The 25,541-nt window shown below is 45.6% G+C and overlaps 4 protein-coding genes across 4 annotated transcripts in view; 3 read left to right on the forward strand and 1 right to left on the reverse strand.

The window, feature by feature from the left end:
• T265_10645 (hypothetical protein) overlaps positions 1-3,767 on the forward strand; it is a gene marked incomplete at both ends in the record, with an annotated part of 33,307 nt that extends 29,540 nt beyond the window's left edge. The window contains one exon of the mRNA XM_009177087.1: positions 3,688-3,767. Within this exon, the coding sequence (XP_009175351.1) occupies positions 3,688-3,767 (80 nt within the window). The remainder of the gene's footprint in view (positions 1-3,687) is intronic.
• The window catches only part of T265_10644 (hypothetical protein), a gene marked incomplete at both ends in the record, with an annotated part of 29,754 nt that extends 4,475 nt beyond the window's left edge, over positions 1-25,279 (reverse strand). Inside the window, 3 exons of the mRNA XM_009177088.1 lie at positions 5,369-5,479; positions 16,796-17,455; positions 23,968-25,279. Coding sequence (XP_009175352.1) covers positions 5,369-5,479; positions 16,796-17,455; positions 23,968-25,119 — 1,923 coding nt within the window. The remainder of the gene's footprint in view (positions 1-5,368; positions 5,480-16,795; positions 17,456-23,967) is intronic.
• Positions 4,735-4,917, forward strand: T265_10646 (hypothetical protein; the record flags this gene model as incomplete). Its single annotated transcript, XM_009177089.1, has 1 exon — positions 4,735-4,917. One exon carries the CDS (start codon positions 4,735-4,737, stop codon positions 4,915-4,917), a length of 183 nt encoding a protein of 60 aa, XP_009175353.1.
• On the forward strand, positions 12,551-12,733 carry T265_10647 (hypothetical protein; the record flags this gene model as incomplete). The annotated part of the gene is made up of 1 exon (XM_009177090.1): positions 12,551-12,733. The coding sequence occupies one exon, from the start codon at positions 12,551-12,553 to the stop codon at positions 12,731-12,733; it is 183 nt and encodes a 60-aa protein (XP_009175354.1).
• Positions 25,280-25,541: the final 262 nt, after the last annotated feature.

The raw sequence follows: 25,541 nt of genomic DNA on the forward strand, positions 1-25,541 counted from the left end.
CACCAAACTCTCCGGTTGGCCACAGTTTCCACGACATAAGATCGTCTGGCCACCATGACCATGCCGAGCGCTTCTAACTCTCGTCCTAAGCAGGTTGCATCGGAGCTGGATACCGCGGATAAATATCCGTGGAAACACTCGTTCTGGGAATACGAGCCATCGATTCGAGAGAGGCGAAGTGACCAACTCTTGTAAACCGCGACCGTCAAAGAAGTTGTGCAGACTATCACCCCAAGCAGCCACCAGCTCCTCCTTGGTGCTTACGCATGCACCATGGACTCGGATCGGAAGGCTGAGATCCCGAACAATTTTGCCAAATGCGGAATCGTTGACCACATTGCGTAGTACTCGGCACTGAGTAGAAAGGAGCTTTTCCATACGCGTTTTCCGCTGCATCGGGATTGTTGCACTCAGACTATTACTACTATCTTATTATCATTTATTTTTGAAGAGCATGGTCACAAACATAAAAAGTGAATGCAAGCTATGAATGCGAAAGAGTAAGAGGAGAATATGGGAGAAAAGGGAGAAACGTCTCATTCGAAATCATGCCAAGGACAGTACCAGTCTGATGAGGTGAACCCCAAAGTATGTAAAGATTTTGGTATGGGAACACGCGTCTACTACTACTACTACTACCGAAAAATCAGATGCGATAGGGATTCACACTGATGAATGCCCTACATGGTGCTAAAACTACTTACACATATTGCGTAAGGCACGACGTGGGGATCTGAGTTTGAAAACACTATATATGATCGGTTTTTATGGTTAGAAAACATTATTAGCCCAGTAAAAGAACAACACTTTGCCCCATCAGATGCCAAAGTCGCTGATGCGGTTGATGCCGTAAACACCAAGTTAGCTGTTTCGCTCTCAATAATCCTATCCCGTTGGGGAAGTCAAACATGCCCTAGCATGGATTTAGTCATTTAGCATTAGGAATTCAATGTGGCAGTGAGTAGGTCAGAATGCAGACCTATCATGGCAAGGCGAACGCTTGGGGTAGATAATGCGATACGATCACAGCGCAGGATACACATTAATGTACCGCTGATTGGAAGCAGCGATTCTCAAACTTTTTCACTTAAGTCCCCTTAACTCGTTAATCAGAGTGCCATCGCACTGTCCCTTGATTTTAAGTATAATACATGGACAGTAAAAGCAGAATAACTAGATCAAAACAATTCGTACCTAATGATTTAGGTCGTGTAGACTGAAATATTCACAAAAGGCTTTCACGAGTGGACAGATGTGCCTTATCAAACATGATTTAGTGAAGAAGGAACATTCCTCTTCACAGAAAGGCCAGAAGCTTCCCTTTCCTGCAGCGTTATTTTGCACACTAAAAACAAATAAAAATGTGAGTGGAGTTTTGCCGATGGATACCCATTTACGGTGGTTAGAAAAAATGTGGTTTTACAACTGCTCTGCAGGTCTTTGACCTCCTGATCCTTCCAACGTGGTGCATACAAACGCACGAAAGCTTGAGATAGTTTTTGATGGAAAATGGGAGATTATCATTGATGTATGTATATGGCGACAACAGAAATTCCCACAACATCGAGCTAGAATCTTCGTAGTGGAAGTCGAGCCGAAGATATTCGCTTGATATCGGTCCATATTCAGACCAATCACGGTCATTCTTCTGGTCCTTAACCAGATGGCGTCCACATGTAGAACTGTTTCAGTCACATATGTCGCCATGAGTTTCATTCGTCGTTAAGAACTGACGTGATGAGCAAAACTATGGTCCATAAGTTAAGGGTAGGGTTACCAAAGCTGTCGAAAACTGTTACGTGTGCACGATCCTCATAACCACCACTGAGGGCAATACACTGGTGGCAATAACAGTGGGGCTTGAGTGTAGCATGACAATGGAGAAAACAATGCTTTATTAAGGAGTGGAACGAGAGAGGGTTAGGACTTGATAAAAGCAGCCTTGTCAGTGTAGAAAACGAACAAGACCGAGGTTCCTACATGTTGTAGCATTCCCACGATGAACGCATCTGAACATCATATCAGAGTGAGACGGCACCCAATATCATTTATGAACCTTACACGACGTCACTCCAGCATGCAACGGCAAAAAACTTCAGCTAAGCAGTCCAACCAGAAAAAGATAGCATGCTCCCCACTGGGACCTGTTATGTTCCATGTCCTGTAGGGTTTCTCATAATGTGCAAAGAGAATCGTATGGACCAGAAAACTGCGTGAGCAGAAAATTCCCAGCACTGTTCGAGAGTGGGCGACTTGTCCCAAGAGAATCCTTCGCAAACAAGAGTTCGGAGAAAACACCACACCCTTTGGTGAACGACGGTCATACATTTATAGTGCGTGTACCAAAAATCTTGACGTGATAAATTTTATTTGGCACTTGAGGGATTCAGAGTGACCATCAATACCTAGCCACGCATTGGATGGGATGTCCTAACACCATTCCATTTCTAGAATGCTGCAGACAGCCAATGCCTGCTTCGCACACGTTCTCAAACCTCTACGGTTCATGGCCAGAGGGTAAATCTGTAGTTTTGACCCATGATTTGGGACTGGTAGCACTACAAAATATTCTATGGGCTGCATTCAGAGGTCTGGCTAAGTTCCTGGTAACCCTGGATTCAGTATCTGCCAACGCAAGGATTGTCTTACAACTTTGTGGGAAGCAGCTTTATTTGGGAGTTTCCTGTGCTAGACTGGCTGCCAGTATATGGTAGGTATCTGACGTACTACTCCAGTAAACGAAAAGTCTATAAGATATTACTGCTGGAAGCTATGGATGCATTCTTGATGACCTACTGTCACGTATTGGAAGGGCGAGTCATAGCACTACGTTATTCGCTGAATAAACACCAAATTCTCTTGCTTCTATAAGTGAGGTAGAATTGGCTAAATACTCTCATTTACATACTGATTTGGTTTTAACGGGAAACTCGACTGAATTCCAGCTGAAGCTCTCGTTTGTCATGCACCTTTCAACTGAGTGTGCTGCGCGAGACCGTTTCATGTTTCAGCTGGTATGATATTTCAGATATCGATATCGTTGTGCATTGGCTGGAAAAAAATGCCCGTAGGCTGTCAGTTTTCAGCAGCCCTATGGGTAGCGCGTTACATCTGAGGTAAAGTTCCTTTTTGATCTTGTATCTGGTGACGATTACTTACCTATCCTCTTGAAAGGTTGACGAGCGACCAAAAATGAGCTGTTTCTACCACTTAGGACTATAATCGCCATGCCTCCGGGTATGAGTTTTCCTCGTCAGTTTCCTACATACGTTCAGCTTAGGGTGCGTGAAGCATTCTTTTAGACATGGAATGACAAACGAAGCTCGAGTTCACCGCTGACTTACTCTAAATTTGTGAGTGGCAACTTGAGTAAGAAAGTGCTCTAGTCATTACCCGTATCTTGCCCTAACTAAGCATCGTACATTACGTTGCGTTTTAAACATGTCTAAAGACGAATGCAGATAGCATTTCGAATGACCTAAAATCTAAAACACGATATTTGTTGTTTCCCATGAAATGCCTATGTTTGTGGGTAAAGTATGTCGTGGTCCAAATTACGATTAACCCCGAAGTTCTAGTCGACGGTACTTGGCTCATGCTGTCGGGAACGTTCCGGTTAAGACGGAGGACTTGATTGTTTGTCCGCACTCGTTGCCAAGTCAGCAAATACGGTTTGATCCAGCCCAGGTGGTCTGTCTGTGTCACATCCCGAAGACAACCTGACACGCGGTGTTTCGGAGCTCCTGACTCGTCGCAAAGAGGGTTGAGTGCAATCTGTCAGGAAGTCCAGAGGAAGCACTACCGGTGGCTCCTCACGCAATGATGCGTGCACCCTACATAGATACTCACATCGGTCCAGCAGTCAGAAAACGCGGTGTGTGGATTGGACGGCCGGAAAACTACGCTAGTGGCTCGGATTCTGTATAGGCGTGCAAATTTCGGCGTTCAATAAGCGAGCTTTTGCCGGTACCCGCACTATTGGTTCCATCTCAGGAATAATGCAGTACAATTGTCCGAACAAAGGTACCGGAAGCACAGTAGAGATGTGCCACTGGTGCACATTGAGCTGGGAAGTGTAACCGACAGGCCAACCAGGGCAACTTTATTACGGGTCATAGATCTATTTACCATCACACAAGCCGGAGGTCTATTCAATTTGACAAGTAAAAGTCACGGGGAAGTTTGACTGAATGGGTGGGCTAAATGTATAATGTCCATGATCGAGGGAATGTTCAGTTGTCGGTACACCACTTGGCTGGATGCATGATATCAGAGCAACGCTCGCCTCATTTGATGGAAAGTGTATTTATCTCGTGATGGCTGCAATGACGGCGTCTAAACATCTAAGAGTATCGTTTGGGTGGATACGTTGGAGGGGCATGACCCAGTACCTTAGCTGCAGAAGTTCTTTTCTCTCTCAGCGACCTCAGTGCGTGCACTGAAAAAGCTTATCCGTGAGCGTTGCAAGCTGTTGCAGTAAATTGAGAGTACATTCTTTGCTGAGGACTGTGAGAGTTAAAGGGGCTTTCCTGCGTCACTGACGTTATCCGTTTGGATCAATTCAAGCAATTTTAACCCCTCGTAAGGATAAGAGCGATTCGACTGGGTGAACAACTACCATGCAGTGGTAAAGATACAGTCCAGCTGTTCACTTGAATGGAGGAAATTGTTTCTAAGATGCAAGCTGAGTAAGTTTTTGATACCCCTTCCAAACACAATAATTCCTGACAAACAATGGAACAAACTTCCTTGTCTGATAACTATTGTGTGATAGTAACGGCCCTATTGCGCATGCATGGTGGTTCTCTGTTCGCCTTTTTCATCTTGACGGCCAATCCGTTGCAAAAGCCAGAGGAATGTCGCGGAAATACGTTTGCTTACTACATGTATTTCCTTCTGCTGAAATTTGGTGACTGAATCGAAACCAAGGATGAGTACGTTCACCTATAACAAAGTTACCACTGGTAAGACTACTGAGTGCAATTTTTATGGTCTAAAGTCATCGAACCAAGAAACAAACTACTTACTGAAAGAATGGATATTTCTAGTGCATAAAACAACAAAAGTATATTGGACTCGTTATTTCTGATTTGCTCGTTTCGGACCGGTCTCCGAAATCTCCCGAACTAAGTCCAACACAGACCACAAGGTATTATCTCCGGTAAGTAAGCATAGAACAGATGGCGGCGCATTATGGATAAGATAAAGCAGCAAAACATGCGCTTCAGAAACGTAGACCATAAATACAATATCGGAATGCTGTTTCAGACGATACCTCTTGGAGCTGCGTTCTAACGATCATACGGGTTAAAAGATGAACGTTTGTATCAAACAAGAACACTATAAAACTTCAAGAATGATTTCTCACCTCGGAAAGCTCAACATGAAGGGAAGGCAGCCAGGAAAAGTAACGTGAGCCATCGAAGTGAAACGACCGGCGCAAAACTTGAGAGTTCGGATCCGTGTTCACATCTTCATCCTGTAGTGTCGGAGGGTGAAGGTAAGTAAAGATACAAAAGCACAATTACGAATGAGAATTAAATTTGGAACTCACTTGTCTATCAAACGTACGAATTCGAAAAAATGAATGTCGCTCCTGTCCACATATATGGTGGGTTAGCAACGGTTTCCGGACTAACATTTCATATTGAACCACATTGAAGGACCCCGTGCGCACAATAGATTACGCTACATACATGCGGTTTGCGTCCAGCCGCATGCGCGGTGAACAGACGCACTGGACCCCGTGCAAACCCATCAGAGGCACTCGAGGCATACATGTATGGTAACCAACAAGTACCGCCTTGAACCGTATGACGATGATCCGGGTCCGGTACGCATTCAGTGAGTGTACACCAGTCAGTCAGCGCACGTGCAAGCTGTTCGAGTATCAAACGCTGCGCTGGCATACGAGCAGTGTTTGAATACTGTACAAGGGACCGACAGGACGAGCAGCTTGGTCTCCAATCGCGGGCTCCTGTTCTCCCTACCTGTTACTTGGGTTTGCCAAAAACGACAGTAGCTTTGGCAACACAGTCTCAGCTCACGGTCGACGCCGAAGTCAGCGATGTTTTTTGAGATAGCGAAAGTCCCCGTAGCGGTCCACAAACTTCGTCCGTCCTAATGCGTTCCAGTTTATAACGCGTATGCGCGAACAATACAGAGTTGCTCCTAGACATGAGAATGTCTGATGACAAAACTCTTTGCACCAAAACGATTAATCCTGAACACAGATTCATCAAGCCGATATTCAAACCATGCAGTAGCACTCGTTTACAAAGTCCGCATCTACGATGGTCGGTAGGTAGAGACTGAAGACGAGGATGCACCCCCGTCCTACAAGATTTGGAAATCACTAGAAGTCGAACCATTCGTTTGCATCCCCGCTCTCGTTCCGTCATGTAAGCTTCGGAGAAAACTGACGGATTTTGGCAGACATTCGTATTTGGAAGGCACCGTCTACAGTAGTTTTTGGTTGATAGAGGCGAAGACCCTCGTCACGCTTATGAAGAGAGTATGGAATGGCTGGCGATACTTGCAAAACGTTTCTTGAAGCCGCCGTGCGGCCAATTTCAGGCCGAGCGTAAAATGAACAGCGCGGAATATCCACTTCGAGTACTTTAGCGGTTGGCTGATAGCAATAGTTGAAATACGTCCTTGCAGTCGGCAGAGAAAGCCTTGCTTCTTTTTTCCTTTACCGCTGCGATTTATTTGAAAGCCATTTTGTGGAGAAAAGCGGATGGGGAAGCGACTTCGTGCTAGTCCATCACAATCATTCCGAGGTATCTACACATCCAGACACTTTCAGACAATCTGGATAAAGAATGACAGAAAGAACGCCACTGACATCAATTGGCAGTGCGCAAAATGCATTCCAAAAGACAGAATGACTTTGGTCAGTTCATCCGAAATCACCTGAGCTTTCTCGTCCTCTTCAAAGGTGAGGACGATATCGTCTGCATATTTCAGATCAACAAGGTTATGTTCGGGACCGGCAAGGACACATCAACAAAATTTAACCAGTGTCACTGTTCGGTTTAATATTCAGTGCATGAGTAGGCCTCGTAGCGCCGTATCACCGGCAAAACTCACAGTACTGTGCAAAGCGATGGCCATCACGTCCATGTGTGAGTTCACACCTGGTCGTGGAGCAGTTGAGACAGACTCCAGAAGATGACTCTCGTGAATTCGTCTAAGATCAGGATTTACCAGTCTCTCAGCTGCCAAGCCATTTGTTCACATGTTACGCAGCCGTGTAAAACGAAGAAGCGATTCCGAACGAGCGCTTGATCGAAACCCACAATTGTTCTAAAACGAGCGATAGTCAGTTATTGATCCGCGCCATCGGTAACTGACGGTAATGTGATCAAATTGAGTTCGCAGCCGGCACACCGTTGGAGTACATCATGTCGACAGATGACTTTGGTTATTTCGGTAGTCAGTACCGTATATAGACACCCTGCGGTCAGCACATAACTGAAACAATCGTTCACCACGTTCCGAGCCCAATCGAGTCTCAGATGCTCACCTGTGCACTCAGATCTCCGGCTACCACAACGAAATCTGAGGTTTTCGCTCACCGCAACAAGGCATTCAGGGAGTCGTAAAACTTGTCTTCGATGATGTATTATGGATAAGATAAAGCAGCAAAACATGCGCTTCAGAAACGTAGACCATAAATACAATATCGGAATGCTGTTTCAGACGATACCTCTTGGAGCTGCGTTCTAACGATCATACGGGTTAAAAGATGAACGTTTGTATCAAACAAGAACACTATAAAACTTCAAGAATGATTTCTCACCTCGGAAAGCTCAACATGAAGGGAAGGCAGCCAGGAAAAGTAACGTGAGCCATCGAAGTGAAACGACCGGCGCAAAACTTGAGAGTTCGGATCCGTGTTCACATCTTCATCCTGTAGTGTCGGAGGGTGAAGGTAAGTAAAGATACAAAAGCACAATTACGAATGAGAATTAAATTTGGAACTCACTTGTCTATCAAACGTACGAATTCGAGAAAATGAATGTCGCTCCTGTCCACATATATGGTGGGTTAGCAACGGTTTCCGGACTAACATTTCATATTGAACCACATTGAAGGACCCCGTGCGCACAATAGATTACGCTACATACATGCGGTTTGCGTCCAGCCGCATGCGCGGTGAACAGACGCACTGGACCCCGTGCAAACCCATCAGAGGCACTCGAGGCATACATGTATGGTAACCAACAAGTACCGCCTTGAACCGTATGACGATGATCCGGGTCCGGTACGCATTCAGTGAGTGTACACCAGTCAGTCAGCGCACGTGCAAGCTGTTCGAGTATCAAACGCTGCGCTGGCATACGAGCAGTGTTTGAATACTGTATATAGGGACCGACAGGACGATTCCCCTAAAGATGTGCAGCTTGGTCTCCAATCGCGGGCTCCTGTTCTCCCTACCTGTTACTTGGGTTTGCCAAAAACGACAGTAGCTTTGGCAACACAGTCTCAGCTCACGGTCGACGCCGAAGTCAGCGATGTTTTTTGAGATAGCGAAAGTCCCCGTAGCGGTCCACAAACTTCGTCCGTCCTAATGCGTTCCAGTTTATAACGCGTATGCGCGAACAATACAGAGTTGTTCCTAGACATGAGAATGTCTGATGACAAAACTCTTTGCACCAAAACGATTAATCCTGAACACAGATTCATCAAGCCGATATTCAAACCATGCAGTAGCACTCGTTTACAAAGTCCGCATCTACGATGGTCGGTAGGTAGAGACTGAAGACGAGGATGCACCCCCGTCCTACAAGATTTGGAAATCACTAGAAGTCGAACCATTCGTTTGCATCCCCGCTCTCGTTCCGTCATGTAAGCTTCGGAGAAAACTGACGGATTTTGGCAGACATTCGTATTTGGAAGGCACCGTCTACAGTAGTTTTTGGTTGATAGAGGCGAAGACCCTCGTCACGCTTATGAAGAGAGTATGGAATGGCTGGCGATACTTGCAAAACGTTTCTTGAAGCCGCCGTGCGGCCAATTTCAGGCCGAGCGTAAAATGAACAGCGCGGAATATCCACTTCGAGTACTTTAGCGGTTGGCTGAGTAGCAATAGTGAAATACGTCCTTGCAGTCGGCAGAGAAAGCCTTGCTTCTTTTTTCCTTTACCGCTGCGATTTATTTGAAAGCCATTTTGTGGAGAAAAGCGGATGGGGAAGCGACTTCGTGCTAGTCCATCACAATCATTCCGAGGTATCTACACATCCAGACACTTTCAGACAATCTGGATAAAGAATGACAGAAAGAACGCCACTGACATCAATTGGCAGTGCGCAAAATGCATTCCAAAAGACAGAATGACTTTGGTCAGTTCATCCGAAATCACCTGAGCTTTCTCGTCCTCTTCAAAGGTGAGGACGATATCGTCTGCATATTTCAGATCAACAAGGTTATGTTCGGGACCGGCAAGGACACATCAACAAAATTTAACCAGTGTCACTGTTCGGTTTAATATTCAGTGCATGAGTAGGCCTCGTAGCGCCGTATCACCGGCAAAACTCACAGTACTGTGCAAAGCGATGGCCATCACGTCCATGTGTGAGTTCACACCTGGTCGTGGAGCAGTTGAGACAGACTCCAGAAGATGACTCTCGTGAATTCGTCTAAGATCAGGATTTACCAGTCTCTCAGCTGCCAAGCCATTTGTTCACATGTTACGCAGCCGTGTAAAACGAAGAAGCGAGAACGAGCGAGCGCTTGATCGAAACCCACAATTGTTCTAAAACGAGCGATAGTCAGTTATTGATCCGCGCCATCGGTAACTGACGGTTGATCAAATTTTATTGATCCGCGCCATCGGTAACTGACGGTAATGTGATCAAATTGAGTTCGCAGCCGGCACACCGTTGGAGTACACCATGTCGACAGATGACTTTGTTTATTTCAGAAGTCAGTACTGTATATAGACACCCTGCGGTCAGCACACAACTGAAACAATCGTTCACCACGTTCCGAGCCCAATCGAGTCTCAGATGAACAAAGCTTGCTAACCTGTGCACTCAGATCTCCGGCTATCACAACGAAATCTGAGCTTTTCGCTCACCGCAACAAGGCATTCAGGGAGTCGTAAAACTTGTCTTCGATGATGTCAAAGCTACAGTCAGTTGGAACGTAAGCATAAACTTCTCGCTTGTGAGACTTCTTCCTTGTCATACGAACCACGGAGAGGCAACTATTAACGGGATATCCATTCAAGCAAAAAATCCCGGTGATCTAGGACGATAACAACCGCTGAATCAGCCAATGCCTGCTTCGCACACGTTCTCAAACCTCTACGGTTCATGGCCAGAGGGTAAATCTGTAGTTTTGACCCATGATTTGGGACTGGTAGCACTACAAAATATTCTATGGGCTGCATTCAGAGGTCTGGCTAAGTTCCTGGTAACCCTGGATTCAGTATCTGCCAACGCAAGGATTGTCTTACAACTTTGTGGGAAGCAGCTTTATTTGGGAGTTTCCTGTGCTAGACTGGCTGCCAGTATATGGTAGGTATCTGACGTACTACTCCAGTAAACGAAAAGTCTATAAGATATTACTGCTGGAAGCTATGGATGCATTCTTGATGACCTACTGTCACGTATTGGAAGGGCGAGTCATAGCACTACGTTATTCGCTGAATAAACACCAAATTCTCTTGCTTCTATAAGTGAGGTAGAATTGGCTAAATACTCTCATTTACATACTGATTTGGTTTTAACGGGAAACTCGACTGAATTCCAGCTGAAGCTCTCGTTTGTCATGCACCTTTCAACTGAGTGTGCTGCGCGAGACCGTTTCATGTTTCAGCTGGTATGATATTTCAGATATCGATATCGTTGTGCATTGGCTGGAAAAAAATGCCCGTAGGCTGTCAGTTTTCAGCAGCCCTATGGGTAGCGCGTTACATCTGAGGTAAAGTTCCTTTTTGATCTTGTATCTGGTGACGATTACTTACCTATCCTCTTGAAAGGTTGACGAGCGACCAAAAATGAGCTGTTTCTACCACTTAGGACTATAATCGCCATGCCTCCGGGTATGAGTTTTCCTCGTCAGTTTCCTACATACGTTCAGCTTAGGGTGCGTGAAGCATTCTTTTAGACATGGAATGACAAACGAAGCTCGAGTTCACCGCTGACTTACTCTAAATTTGTGAGTGGCAACTTGAGTAAGAAAGTGCTCTAGTCATTACCCGTATCTTGCCCTAACTAAGCATCGTACATTACGTTGCGTTTTAAACATGTCTAAAGACGAATGCAGATAGCATTTCGAATGACCTAAAATCTAAAACACGATATTTGTTGTTTCCCATGAAATGCCTATGTTTGTGGGTAAAGTATGTCGTGGTCCAAATTACGATTAACCCCGAAGTTCTAGTCGACGGTACTTGGCTCATGCTGTCGGGAACGTTCCGGTTAAGACGGAGGACTTGATTGTTTGTCCGCACTCGTTGCCAAGTCAGCAAATACGGTTTGATCCAGCCCAGGTGGTCTGTCTGTGTCACATCCCGAAGACAACCTGACACGCGGTGTTTCGGAGCTCCTGACTCGTCGCAAAGAGGGTTGAGTGCAATCTGTCAGGAAGTCCAGAGGAAGCACTACCGGTGGCTCCTCACGCAATGATGCGTGCACCCTACATAGATACTCACATCGGTCCAGCAGTCAGAAAACGCGGTGTGTGGATTGGACGGCCGGAAAACTACGCTAGTGGCTCGGATTCTGTATAGGCGTGCAAATTTCGGCGTTCAATAAGCGAGCTTTTGCCGGTACCCGCACTATTGGTTCCATCTCAGGAATAATGCAGTACAATTGTCCGAACAAAGGTACCGGAAGCACAGTAGAGATGTGCCACTGGTGCACATTGAGCTGGGAAGTGTAACCGACAGGCCAACCAGGGCAACTTTATTACGGGTCATAGATCTATTTACCATCACACAAGCCGGAGGTCTATTCAATTTGACAAGTAAAAGTCACGGGGAAGTTTGACTGAATGGGTGGGCTAAATGTATAATGTCCATGATCGAGGGAATGTTCAGTTGTCGGTACACCACTTGGCTGGATGCATGATATCAGAGCAACGCTCGCCTCATTTGATGGAAAGTGTATTTATCTCGTGATGGCTGCAATGACGGCGTCTAAACATCTAAGAGTATCGTTTGGGTGGATACGTTGGAGGGGCATGACCCAGTACCTTAGCTGCAGAAGTTCTTTTCTCTCTCAGCGACCTCAGTGCGTGCACTGAAAAAGCTTATCCGTGAGCGTTGCAAGCTGTTGCAGTAAATTGAGAGTACATTCTTTGCTGAGGACTGTGAGAGTTAGAGGGGCTTTCCTGCGTCACTGACGTTATCCGTTTGGATCAATTCAAGCAATTTTAACCCCTCGTAAGGATAAGAGCGATTCGACTGGGTGAACAACTACCATGCAGTGGTAAAGATACAGTCCAGCTGTTCACTTGAATGGAGGAAATTGTTTCTAAGATGCAAGCTGAGTAAGTTTTTGATACCCCTTCCAAACACAATAATTCCTGACAAACAATGGAACAAACTTCCTTGTCTGATAACTATTGTGTGATAGTAACGGCCCTATTGCGCATGCATGGTGGTTCTCTGTTCGCCTTTTTCATCTTGACGGCCAATCCGTTGCAAAAGCCAGAGGAATGTCGCGGAAATACGTTTGCTTACTACATGTATTTCCTTCTGCTGAAATTTGGTGACTGAATCGAAACCAAGGATGAGTACGTTCACCTATAACAAAGTTACCACTGGTAAGACTACTGAGTGCAATTTTTATGGTCTAAAGTCATCGAACCAAGAAACAAACTACTTACTGAAAGAATGGATATTTCTAGTGCATAAAACAACAAAAGTATATTGGACTCGTTATTTCTGATTTGCTCGTTTCGGACCGGTCTCCGAAATCTCCCGAACTAAGTCCAACACAGACCACAAGGTATTATCTCCGGTAAGTAAGCATAGAACAGATGGCGGCGCATTATGGATAAGATAAAGCAGCAAAACATGCGCTTCAGAAACGTAGACCATAAATACAATATCGGAATGCTGTTTCAGACGATACCTCTTGGAGCTGCGTTCTAACGATCATACGGGTTAAAAGATGAACGTTTGTATCAAACAAGAACACTATAAAACTTCAAGAATGATTTCTCACCTCGGAAAGCTCAACATGAAGGGAAGGCAGCCAGGAAAAGTAACGTGAGCCATCGAAGTGAAACGACCGGCGCAAAACTTGAGAGTTCGGATCCGTGTTCACATCTTCATCCTGTAGTGTCGGAGGGTGAAGGTAAGTAAAGATACAAAAGCACAATTACGAATGAGAATTAAATTTGGAACTCACTTGTCTATCAAACGTACGAATTCGAGAAAATGAATGTCGCTCCTGTCCACATATATGGTGGGTTAGCAACGGTTTCCGGACTAACATTTCATATTGAACCACATTGAAGGACCCCGTGCGCACAATAGATTACGCTACATACATGCGGTTTGCGTCCAGCCGCATGCGCGGTGAACAGACGCACTGGACCCCGTGCAAACCCATCAGAGGCACTCGAGGCATACATGTATGGTAACCAACAAGTACCGCCTTGAACCGTATGACGATGATCCGGGTCCGGTACGCATTCAGTGAGTGTACACCAGTCAGTCAGCGCACGTGCAAGCTGTTCGAGTATCAAACGCTGCGCTGGCATACGAGCAGTGTTTGAATACTGTATATAGGGACCGACAGGACGATTCCCCTAAAGATGTGCAGCTTGGTCTCCAATCGCGGGCTCCTGTTCTCCCTACCTGTTACTTGGGTTTGCCAAAAACGACAGTAGCTTTGGCAACACAGTCTCAGCTCACGGTCGACGCCGAAGTCAGCGATGTTTTTTGAGATAGCGAAAGTCCCCGTAGCGGTCCACAAACTTCGTCCGTCCTAATGCGTTCCAGTTTATAACGCGTATGCGCGAACAATACAGAGTTGTTCCTAGACATGAGAATGTCTGATGACAAAACTCTTTGCACCAAAACGATTAATCCTGAACACAGATTCATCAAGCCGATATTCAAACCATGCAGTAGCACTCGTTTACAAAGTCCGCATCTACGATGGTCGGTAGGTAGAGACTGAAGACGAGGATGCACCCCCGTCCTACAAGATTTGGAAATCACTAGAAGTCGAACCATTCGTTTGCATCCCCGCTCTCGTTCCGTCATGTAAGCTTCGGAGAAAACTGACGGATTTTGGCAGACATTCGTATTTGGAAGGCACCGTCTACAGTAGTTTTTGGTTGATAGAGGCGAAGACCCTCGTCACGCTTATGAAGAGAGTATGGAATGGCTGGCGATACTTGCAAAACGTTTCTTGAAGCCGCCGTGCGGCCAATTTCAGGCCGAGCGTAAAATGAACAGCGCGGAATATCCACTTCGAGTACTTTAGCGGTTGGCTGAGTAGCAATAGTGAAATACGTCCTTGCAGTCGGCAGAGAAAGCCTTGCTTCTTTTTTCCTTTACCGCTGCGATTTATTTGAAAGCCATTTTGTGGAGAAAAGCGGATGGGGAAGCGACTTCGTGCTAGTCCATCACAATCATTCCGAGGTATCTACACATCCAGACACTTTCAGACAATCTGGATAAAGAATGACAGAAAGAACGCCACTGACATCAATTGGCAGTGCGCAAAATGCATTCCAAAAGACAGAATGACTTTGGTCAGTTCATCCGAAATCACCTGAGCTTTCTCGTCCTCTTCAAAGGTGAGGACGATATCGTCTGCATATTTCAGATCAACAAGGTTATGTTCGGGACCGGCAAGGACACATCAACAAAATTTAACCAGTGTCACTGTTCGGTTTAATATTCAGTGCATGAGTAGGCCTCGTAGCGCCGTATCACCGGCAAAACTCACAGTACTGTGCAAAGCGATGGCCATCACGTCCATGTGTGAGTTCACACCTGGTCGTGGAGCAGTTGAGACAGACTCCAGAAGATGACTCTCGTGAATTCGTCTAAGATCAGGATTTACCAGTCTCTCAGCTGCCAAGCCATTTGTTCACATGTTACGCAGCCGTGTAAAACGAAGAAGCGATTCCGAACGAGCGCTTGATCGAAACCCACAATTGTTCTAAAACGAGCGATAGTCAGTTATTGATCCGCGCCATCGGTAACTGACGGTAATGTGATCAAATTGAGTTCGCAGCCGGCACACCGTTGGAGTACACCATGTCGACAGATGACTTTGTTTATTTCAGAAGTCAGTACTGTATATAGACACCCTGCGGTCAGCACACAACTGAAACAATCGTTCACCACGTTCCGAGCCCAATCGAGTCTCAGATGAACAAAGCTTGCTAACCTGTGCACTCAGATCTCCGGCTATCACAACGAAATCTGAGCAGTGGAGGGTGATGAGGCGGTTAGCTTAACCATTTCCACAGTACACATGAATGTCAAGCGAGTCCACTGTGAGGACAATAGTGACTTGTTATCCTGCTTGCTTCAGAGTGCGGCCATTTAGACCGGCCACATAGCCTGGGCGTCGAGTCTCAAATATTGAGTTCGAGATGCCTGAGAATGTAGGGGCCGGATCACGAGCAGATGTCGCTACCAAAACCTGATGTAGGTCGAACGGAGTCAACAGTCATAAGTGGCAGGCCTGCAAGGAGATATTCAGTGATGGGGTGGGAGAGAGAGAAGTATGTGTTGTAGCCTACTTTCGCTTAACCGCCCTGTTGTATGCGAGTAAGGCAATCCAGTTGATGGGATCACACGAAGGCCAATGTGGAATGAGATTGTGTGTGAAATTCATGGGCTGGGATACTACCAGGGCTCACACACCTAAACAGGAGAACGATTAGGGTCCTCAACCTAACCCTTTGATTCAAAAGGCAGCGGTGTTTGGCGGGAAATCCAGGTGTGTTTCAACTTTTACAGAACAACTCCCCACACATGTTCTAACCCCGAAGCTGGAGGACCACTGAGCGAATTGGTATGAGAGACTGAGTTTCGCACGGATACCCCCAGTGTAGCTCAGTGGGTCGCCGAGGCACACAGACCGTCACACCATGGTAATGTCTAGTCACTTCGTGACGGACGGAAAGGGCAAAACGACTAACCAATCAATGCATACGAAGACAGATTATCAGGGCAAAGATAGGATGGAATGAAGCGCAGGTAGATATTAAACCTATCCAACGCGAGCGAGACAGTTGCAACGCAGATCATAAACGAACCAGCTAGCTAACTAAACCGACTGAGTTCAACGCATCTGAGAGTATCAGGATGAGAGAACTTGATATCAAGAAGAGTAAAATAGCTGTGATCGATGGTCGAATGCTTTCTCAAAAACCATGAGTGACGGTAATGCCAACACTGGCACTACCAGATCGGTAGTTCACCCGATATCGTGGGCACTTTGCAATATAACGTGCACGTAGACGACTAATTGTTGCTGACAAGAATACCGTAAGACATTTCGGTATCTCAATAAGTCAGTGGTGCAATTAGCTCTAAAGTACAGATGAAATAGTGAATTCCATAAAGGGTACAGCAGGCATGGATTGGTTCTTTTCCCATGAACAATCTTTCAAATGGAACGACGCGCTAAAAATGTAGTACGAATGTTTTAACAACCAGATCTCGTAAGGTATCACATATGTATCTATAAGTTGGGAAACAACCCAGGATTTTTACAGCATCGCATGTTGAACTGTGACATGAGAAAGAAATATGGACCGAATGGTGGACGAGGAAAATCATATGGGTAAAATACAGCCTTACACGTTGAGGTACATTTTGGGTTGCTGCCGGCAAACTAGTTGAGCGCACCGCAGTAGTGATGGGTCCACCCGCGGATTGGTGTGGAGTGTATGCGGCGGGCAACGAGATGTTCCTGGATGATGTGCCGCCGGGGACAGCGTCGCGAGCAGCTGCCTGCGCAGCCGCCGAGACGATCGGCGCCGAACCTATGCTGACACCCAGATTCAGTCCAACGGTTGCAGCAAAAAGACTACGGACGGGGTTCTCAACTCCGCCGAAACGATCAACCTGTGGAGCCATTCCGGGACGAAAGGGAGGGGCTGGGGTATTCAGAGGACGCTGCTGATTGATTCTGGTGTCCACACGACGAACTAAGTTGCGAAGGAGCAGTCCAAGAGCAACCTGATCTTGCTGTGCGCTTCGAGCGGATTGCGAGGGTACTGTTGGGGTACCAAGTTCACGACGGCAAGTAGGACAGGTAGAGTTTTGTTCCAACCAATTCCGGAGACAGAACTCGTGAAATTCGTGGCGGCAAGGTAGACGCCGCCAAACGACCAAGGGTTCCCAACAAATTGCGCACACCGTTGGATCCTCCTCAGGGGTTTCCTCGTTTGTGTTCGAAATCTCTCCTGTATTTTCAGGCGGTAGATCGACGGAATTCGTTTTTTCGCGATCCGACACCTGGAAAAAAGTGCCATTGAGAATGAATGTTTCCGAAGAAAACAGTCAGGGCACGTGGCACAAGTTAGTGCGACACACTTTAGCAAAGTGCCGCAGAAGGTGCGAGACTATTTGGATTATGAATGATGCGATGATTTTTTTTAAAAACAGACACTTCCCCACTATCGAAGTTTTCTAAGGGGGTCTAGAATGATCACTGACGCGGTTCTTTGGCTATTCATCAGACATGTAAGATTATCCTGGTCAACTGCCTCACAGTTGTTCTACCGGTCAAGACGAACCACACTTGTTAAATTTGTCCCAACATTGAAGTGAAGGAGATTGTTCGACAGTTGAACCAAAATAAGCTGGCAAACGAACAAAGCTAAATGCCAGGAAGCATTAGTGGTAAACAGGCACGATAGATTAATTGTTTCATTTCGCCTCAGCTCACCACGAACGGATGATTTATTGTAAAAAACAATGGAGGGGCAAGTCCAACATTACAACGTGCTTTGCTATTCTCCGGATTCAGGGAATCCATAGGATGGTCAACGTAACCCAAAAACGGAAAAGAGACTGCGAAAATATCGCCAAAAGGACACGAAAACTATCATCCATGAATAAATTAGAGTAGTTTATCCACACATCAATACACCGTTTTTACATTTTGTGAGTAGATTGTCAAATTTAGGTGCCCCTGGAATAAGTTTTGTGATCGCGGCTCCACATCAGATTTTTATAGAGCTCTACAGTTTTACACCCAATTATATAACAGAAAATAAACCGTTCAGCTGTAACACCCTTCCGGTACCTAGCTGCCATGCTACCCGAAGGAAGCACGAGGGCTGGGATACTGCCAGGTTGCCCAAGCCTAGACAGGGGAAGTTGAGAGGCAGAGGTCGGGTTCGAATCACGGATCTTCCGGTCAGTAAATTCGTGCTCCAGCTACTCAATAATGATAGCTCTTAACCAACCCTCAAGACATTCAAGTAAAACAGTCTGGAAGAGCTTTTGTTAGTGCCAGCTAAACTGGAATTTTGACTTGCCATCTGATCCCCGTGTAGGGCAGAGAGAGGATGCCTGAATGTCACGAGAAACATTTTACCGTTATTCGCTGGCTCCGTGGACCATTTACGGATATCGAACTCACACAGGTTCATGTGCGCGCAAAAGTATGCCCCCGAATTTCCGATATACACGAAGTCGAACCGTTCATGACTGGAAACGCTAACGCAGACTTACGTGCCAGTAACTTCTCATATGACTGAGGTTCGGTGACATTCAGTACTGAATTGCATCTTTACAAAGAGCATCTTTTTTGCAAGGTCACCATACCAAAACCATTAGTTACTGATAACGTGACAAATACCTGATTGGTATCAACAGTACATCTATCGTTTGGCGATGAGTTTTATCCTAACTGATACGTTCCATTGATTAGCCTCAATACCTCTAAAGCTGCCAGTAAAACATGGACCTGGTCGTTAAAGTTGTCAGCGGGCTGTAGATCTCGATTATGCTGTATCGCGAATTATTCACATGTGCGAGCTTGAATGGTTAAATGCTACATCAACAGACTAGACAACATACTTTTACGTTCCTTGGAGGTCACACTTCCTTCTAAATTGACTCCATTGTAGGTAAGCCTAACTAGTGTGACGTGAAGGTGAGGATAACTCGGTTTCCAAGCAACCGCAGCCAATAAGTGACTGATGGTCTGGTTTTCAGGGACGGTGAACTCAAAAAATAGATAGTGTCAAACTGCCACGACATTTGACAAACCACACGTAAAAGGAAATAAGCAGACCTAACCATGAAGAGCTCGAATATCTCACATCACTCATCCCGACAGTTACCGCTTTCATTTCGAGCTGATGCCTTGCGGTGTGCCTACACTGAATCTTCACCAACAAGGGCTCCGAGTAAAAAAATACGGCTTTCTTCGGTGCACAGTCCGATATACCTACTGGATGCCCCAGCTACATTCACAGCCACTCAGACGAATCCGACTGACTACCTAGTACCTGCTTACGGAACATCCCATCACTTATATACTGTAGCAAGTTAATGCTTGGTATGCTGTGAAGACATCGGTGAAAAGATATTTGAAGACGTTTGAGGTCTTTAAACCGCCCGGAACAAGTTTCACAGCCATAAAGCAAGACTGTTATTACGAGGGTTTTTTAGACAGTCCTTTGTCTTAAACGATATTCGACTCCGGGGCCTGGACCTTAGGTGTGTCTATATTATGTCACTGTACAATCACAGCTTATTCAACTGCCAGGGCATTCAAACATATCAACAAACCCAAGCCCCAGCCTGCCCACTTTCAAGGCGCTTTTATTCCTTCAGGTTCCTGTATCCACACAGTTGCGCCCACGTTTTACACACCTTATAGCTAAAATATATTCAGAGTCCGAAGGCAGAAAACGTCTCGAACAGGGGACGGACAGCGACTGTTGTGAATTCCAGCCTTCATCTGGTGGGTGCTCAGAAACACCACATTCAGGGTTTCGTGTCATGTGCAGTGGCCCTAACTAAGAATGCTGAATCACGAGGGTTTGGGTGTTTAATCTCAACGTAAACTATCTTGATAAGCTCATTTAACCAGGCCAAAAGGATAGTTTATTCCTCAGGTCTCCTCCGGGAAATTCGTCGTAAATTTACAGAATGGTAACATGATGCGAATCGAACTGTGTGGTCTAAAAAGACGAACAGTCAAAAATACAACCTCACCATTGGTAGATAATCACCACGTAGTTAATTTACACCTATGTTAAGTAGTGGAGGTAGCCAGAGAGCGCAATGGCGTCTAGGTCTAAACTCAGGAACAACTGGTGGTCAATACAAAGCCGAATCACTACATCTTAACAAGGTAAAAAGGCCATCAGCTCACGCGTTCTACTTGTACAGCGGGATCTCCGACGACTAGGACAAGAGCTGAATTCAAGTTGGAAAGGAGAGCCGCTAGCTCTCAGTAGAAGATATCTTAGGCCGAATCAGACTTGCAGTCTGTTGATGGATATGCAGAAATTATGAATCAAGAATAGATACTACATCGGATAGTGGGGGTTCTTGTGGAGGAGCTATTTATGGGGATCCAACAGCCTCGAGAGTCGACAGATAGGCTGTTAAAGCCTAAAGTTTGCAAGTGGTAGCTTTTAGTTTTTCGAAAATCCCATTAGCTGGATTACTGTGCTCGGATCTCGCACTCGAGTTTCATGAATGCGAGAAGTGGTTACTGAAAGTGTCAACAGTTCGCGATAGAACAGTTTTTTATCTGAGTTGTATTAGATTTCGGAGACTAAAAGATGCGATGAAAATACGAAAGTGAGATCTGAGAAGCAGAGGTGAGGCGGTGTGCGATAACAAGGAATCAGTCACTTCTTTGGGTGAAAGGAATATGCCCATAACTGATACCGACGGAAAAAGACCGTTAAGAGATACAGGGATTTGACGGAAAATATTAGGAAGTAGGTGTCCGCAAAGATTTTTCACCTTTCCGCCCTGCAGTACGAGGCACGTGTGGCGAAACGGGTGGCAACCGCGTGGTATGAAATTATTGCTAGGTGGGCTGAAATGTCGTCAGTGGACCAAACCTGGACAGCGCGACCAGGACCCTCAGTTCAAAAACTTGACCTGAGGGTAATGGTGGTTCACGCAGTCCAACTGCCAAGGAATAATTCACAACACATGCTCCAACCATCAGACGGAAGTATCCATTGGTCATTCCTCACTAGTCCCGTGGGTCACCAGGGAGCCCAAACCATCACAGTACCATAAGATCAACTCCACTCATAAGGGATTTGTCTAGGACAAACGCTGATTATGACTCCATCATCTATCGGAATAGAAACCAGTCAACAACAGCTGGTGTGTTACCCGCACATCACAAAAACCTTGGATTGAGAACTGTGATCTAAGAGCTGCATCAGGAGCGTGGGTTGCAGAAAGAAATAGGTGTACGCTATCCTGTCAAAATTTCAATCATGATTAGCAAAGAAATTCACTGACACATGGATAAATAGGCCTGTCCCGAGTGGTTGTCGTAACAACCAAACGCATCCATCATATTCATGTGGACTGGTGTCATAGGTAGGTGGCACAATAAAGATTACTCTATTTTACCCTTAAAATAAAGTGTCACAAGGTAAAAAGTAAGGAGTATCCTGCAGTTGAAAAAACCCGAATGAAATGATTGGCGAGCCCAAAACAATTATTCGTAGAACTAATATTAATGGTATACCCTTAGTGAAATTCCACATGCTTTGTTTTGTCGAAAGGGGGAAAACTACTACCACTTACGATTATTTAAAAATGTGAGGAACCGAAAAACGACCATTATCAGGAGGATGGTCTGGGGAACTGGTTCTATTCGGTGCAAATAGACAGGTCACACTATGTTTGATGAATCCTAGTCTGTACAGCAATATCATAGTAAAGCGACCCAGGTTATTACAGTAGTCCTTTCCCCAAAATCGACCACTTTGGTACGACCACTTGATACCATCTGAGAGACCACGCCCAACTTTCAACAGAAACCACTCTACACACCCCTATACGGCGACTAGAAACCAGTGCGTTGATTTTGCTCACATTTCAATGCCACGTACTAACCTGACAAACTGCCCTACAACCAAGTTTGTGCCTGAGGTAGCTACGGACGTTCAAACAATGTCTTCCGCAAGCCCATCCCTGGAGAGCTCACGAGATTGGGCCAACCGAAAGTAGTCCCCCGTTGGCGGATCCTACGAGCACTAAACCAAGTGTCAACACATACAGGATATGGCTGGAGTACATACTAACACCATCGTTCACTCAACATCATGTTCTTCCCAGGTGGGCACCGCTAAATTCTGGGGCTTCGAGGGGACTTCGTCCTAGGATTTCACAATGAAAGGTCTCTTGGTGATCTACCTACCCCCTTCTAAATGGAACATTCACAAGAAGCTACCGATCACAAGAGACTTCTTTTGACTGACTCCAGATTCAGTTGTCCCGATTTGCAGAAGTCACCAAAAGACGACGAACAACGTTCACCCCCCCCCCTCTGGGAAGGCCACCTGTGTTTAACCCTAGACATTTTTGGTGGTAAGCCCCTCCAGAGAAAGAACAATTTTAATCGGTCCCCCTGCAGAAAAAATCTAACAATCGTAAAATACGCTTTCAGAAGAAGATAGAGAATCCCTTCTGAGAATGGCTTATTCAATGAACTGAGATAATCATTTCAACGATGAAATCCCTCTAATAAGAGCCTCACTATATGAGGTCGGTTTTTGGGAGCTTTTCCAAGACCGATTGGCCATTGAGCAAATTAGGGCAACAAGCCTTCCGAGATTAGAGGACTGAGTGGATCCTGAGAGGTGAGCTGGACTATCCGTAATCGGTACTCATTAGTTAGGAGCAGTTATTTCTCATCCAAAAACAAGATTCCGCGTACAATCAACAGAGGACAACATGACTTGGCCACTCAGATCGAAATAAGGCCCGATGTTGCTGCACTATAATATTCAACTCACAACCCGAAGCGCCAGCTGACCAATCCTGTCGAATTCATAGACAGTCTTGACAGCCGGAAGCCAGTTAGCAGACATTTAGTTTTGTTCATTGCATCCGAAATTTCGAGGAACGCCGTGGAGCTATCATGCACTACTACAAGCGTAGACTAACCAAAGACGAACTACATTCTTTAGAAGTCAAATCATGCAGTGAGTTGTGGAGTTTCATTACCCGTCTTGCTTTGTTTTGCACTCATATGTGCCTGATTCCTGTGGTGAGAAGAATTCAAACCCTCTTGAACATCTTTGACTTGGCCTGAGTCGTGACATCTCACGGAGCTGCGCTAACTTATGGTGGGGACATGCACGCAAGTCTGTTCAACACATTGACTTGGCCTGAGTCGTGACATCTCACGCAGCTGCGCTAACTTTACCCCAACATGCTGACTATTCATATGGTGGGAACATGCACGCAAGTCTGTTCAACACGCCAACGATGTTCTGCTGAAAGAACCGTACCTACAAGCAAATCGAATATATAGTTTGAACTCGAAAGGCAGTTTGTAATGCCAATCGAAGCGGTACTAGCAAGAGTGGCCTTCCTGACATTATGGTCCCATCTTTTTCTCCGGCAACGATTATTTCGGGTCACGACGGCACTCTCGCTCAGATGATCCTTGTTTTGGAGATCAGAGAATCAGCTTGCTAGCTTTTGTAGTTTATTGTTTTATCGCAAAACATGCCTCCGGTGTTGCACTATTTGGCTGTATGACCAGTAAAAATACATTCAAGAGACGTCACACATAACTGTCAACCATTCTCCGTGAGTGGTCCTTGATTGAGGTGACTACGGTCGTCAAACCCATATGTGCCAACAAAGAAGTCTCACTACTGAAAAGTCACGTGGTATCAGTAACTTATGAGTTCGATCAAAGATGGAAAAATCGATAGTCAAGGTCAACAATACTATGAAATAAGGTATGTGCAGAGCTACATTGCCATGTCAATAGCTTAAGGAAAGAGAGTACTTACTGGTACACCCATTTTGCACAAAGTGAACTTTTCCGCTATAAATTTACCGAGCTTCCGATATGACATGTGCCGACGAATACGCGTTGCCAACATGGAGTAGGTAGATCGGGTGTGAAGGAAAACGATGAGACTAGCCACCGAGAAGATTCGACTCCAAAGAAGCAGATGAAGATAATGCAGAATTTCCGCAGTGTGGTAGAAAACCACGTGAACAAAATCTAGGTAATACGAAACTAAGGCCTGTTGTGGCCAACTCCCGCCGGAAGACAATTTCCACCGATCATAAGCCTGAATTGTCATATCGCCAAACAATCGCATCGTAGAGGAAAAAAGAAGGACTGATTCGGCCACCATGTAGGCCACAATATCGACCGTGTTATATGATGCTTCCTTGTTCCCCGTTACTTTTGAGATGAGAACTCCAAGAGCAGTGGGTGGCTTCAGGGCTCCCGTAAGTAGTCGATTCTCCATAGATGAAATTTTGGAATATACACCGCTATCGGCCAGTAAGGCACGATAGGAAAGTCCCATTTTCAACAAGAAGCCATTACCGATCCCAAGAAAGGTGAGGACGGAGAAAATGCGAATCCACTCCAACTGAGAAATTCGGGAAGAGGCATAAAACTGTGTTGTTCGAACAGCCGCTATGGCTGCAAAAGACCTCAAGAGTCCGAGTCCAGCGAACCAGAATAGCCATCCGAACAAGCTTGATAGACTGGAAACACTTATAGCGCCGGAAAGTATGACAAAACGCAAGAAAACAAATTTGAACAGCATTCGAGTCAACTGGTTCTTTTCCGTCTCTGCAAGCTTTCCAAAGAAAACACAATACAGTGTTTTTCCGGCAATAAAGGTCGCACCGAAGAGACACAATACTGCCGAGACGAATATCTTTGTGTTAACACTCCAGAACAAGAATGACTTCGCCTCCGCAGAGGAACGGTCGAAATCTGTTGGGTCAACGTCGGATGCATTGCCTAGAGTGCCATCCACGTCTGGAACATTAACTGAGTCCTCAGGCACGGTATCCGGAAACCACACTGATTCCAGTATACATAAAATTAATGAAAGCGAAGAGAGTGTCAAAAACAAGCACAGTTCAGAGCTAAACGGCCACATGAAAAACCGAATAATGGATTGTGCTTGTGGCATGGCGCGAAACGTATCGGCTGTGAAGGATATAATGTACGTTCGTCATAAATGAGAGGGAATGCAAACGAAATCGGGCCCCGAGCCTCTGGAGGCGAAGATAATCCGACAGATTAATTGCGGACTCGGGGAGATAAAAACCAACGTTCTGAAGTGTGAAAAAATTGTGAATTAGAGCCAGTAGAGTGAAAGCGAAAACAATGAAATAGAGCAGATAGGTCTGACTACAGATAGTTAACTTCAACAACTGACTACTTATCAAATCCACGGGTTCATTCTCATCAATGGACTAATTGGCACTTTCGTTGGCACTGGGAGTAGCGGTGCGCTTATCTCTTCCGGGCACGGACTAAGCTGACCTCATACGAGCAACACTTTGTATTTGGATTAGCTTAGGTGAGTAGTACTCAAGCTAGTATGCTAGG

Source organism: Opisthorchis viverrini, assembly GCF_000715545.1.
Source record: "Opisthorchis viverrini unplaced genomic scaffold opera_v5_391, whole genome shotgun sequence".
NCBI lineage: Eukaryota > Metazoa > Platyhelminthes > Trematoda > Opisthorchiida > Opisthorchiidae > Opisthorchis > Opisthorchis viverrini.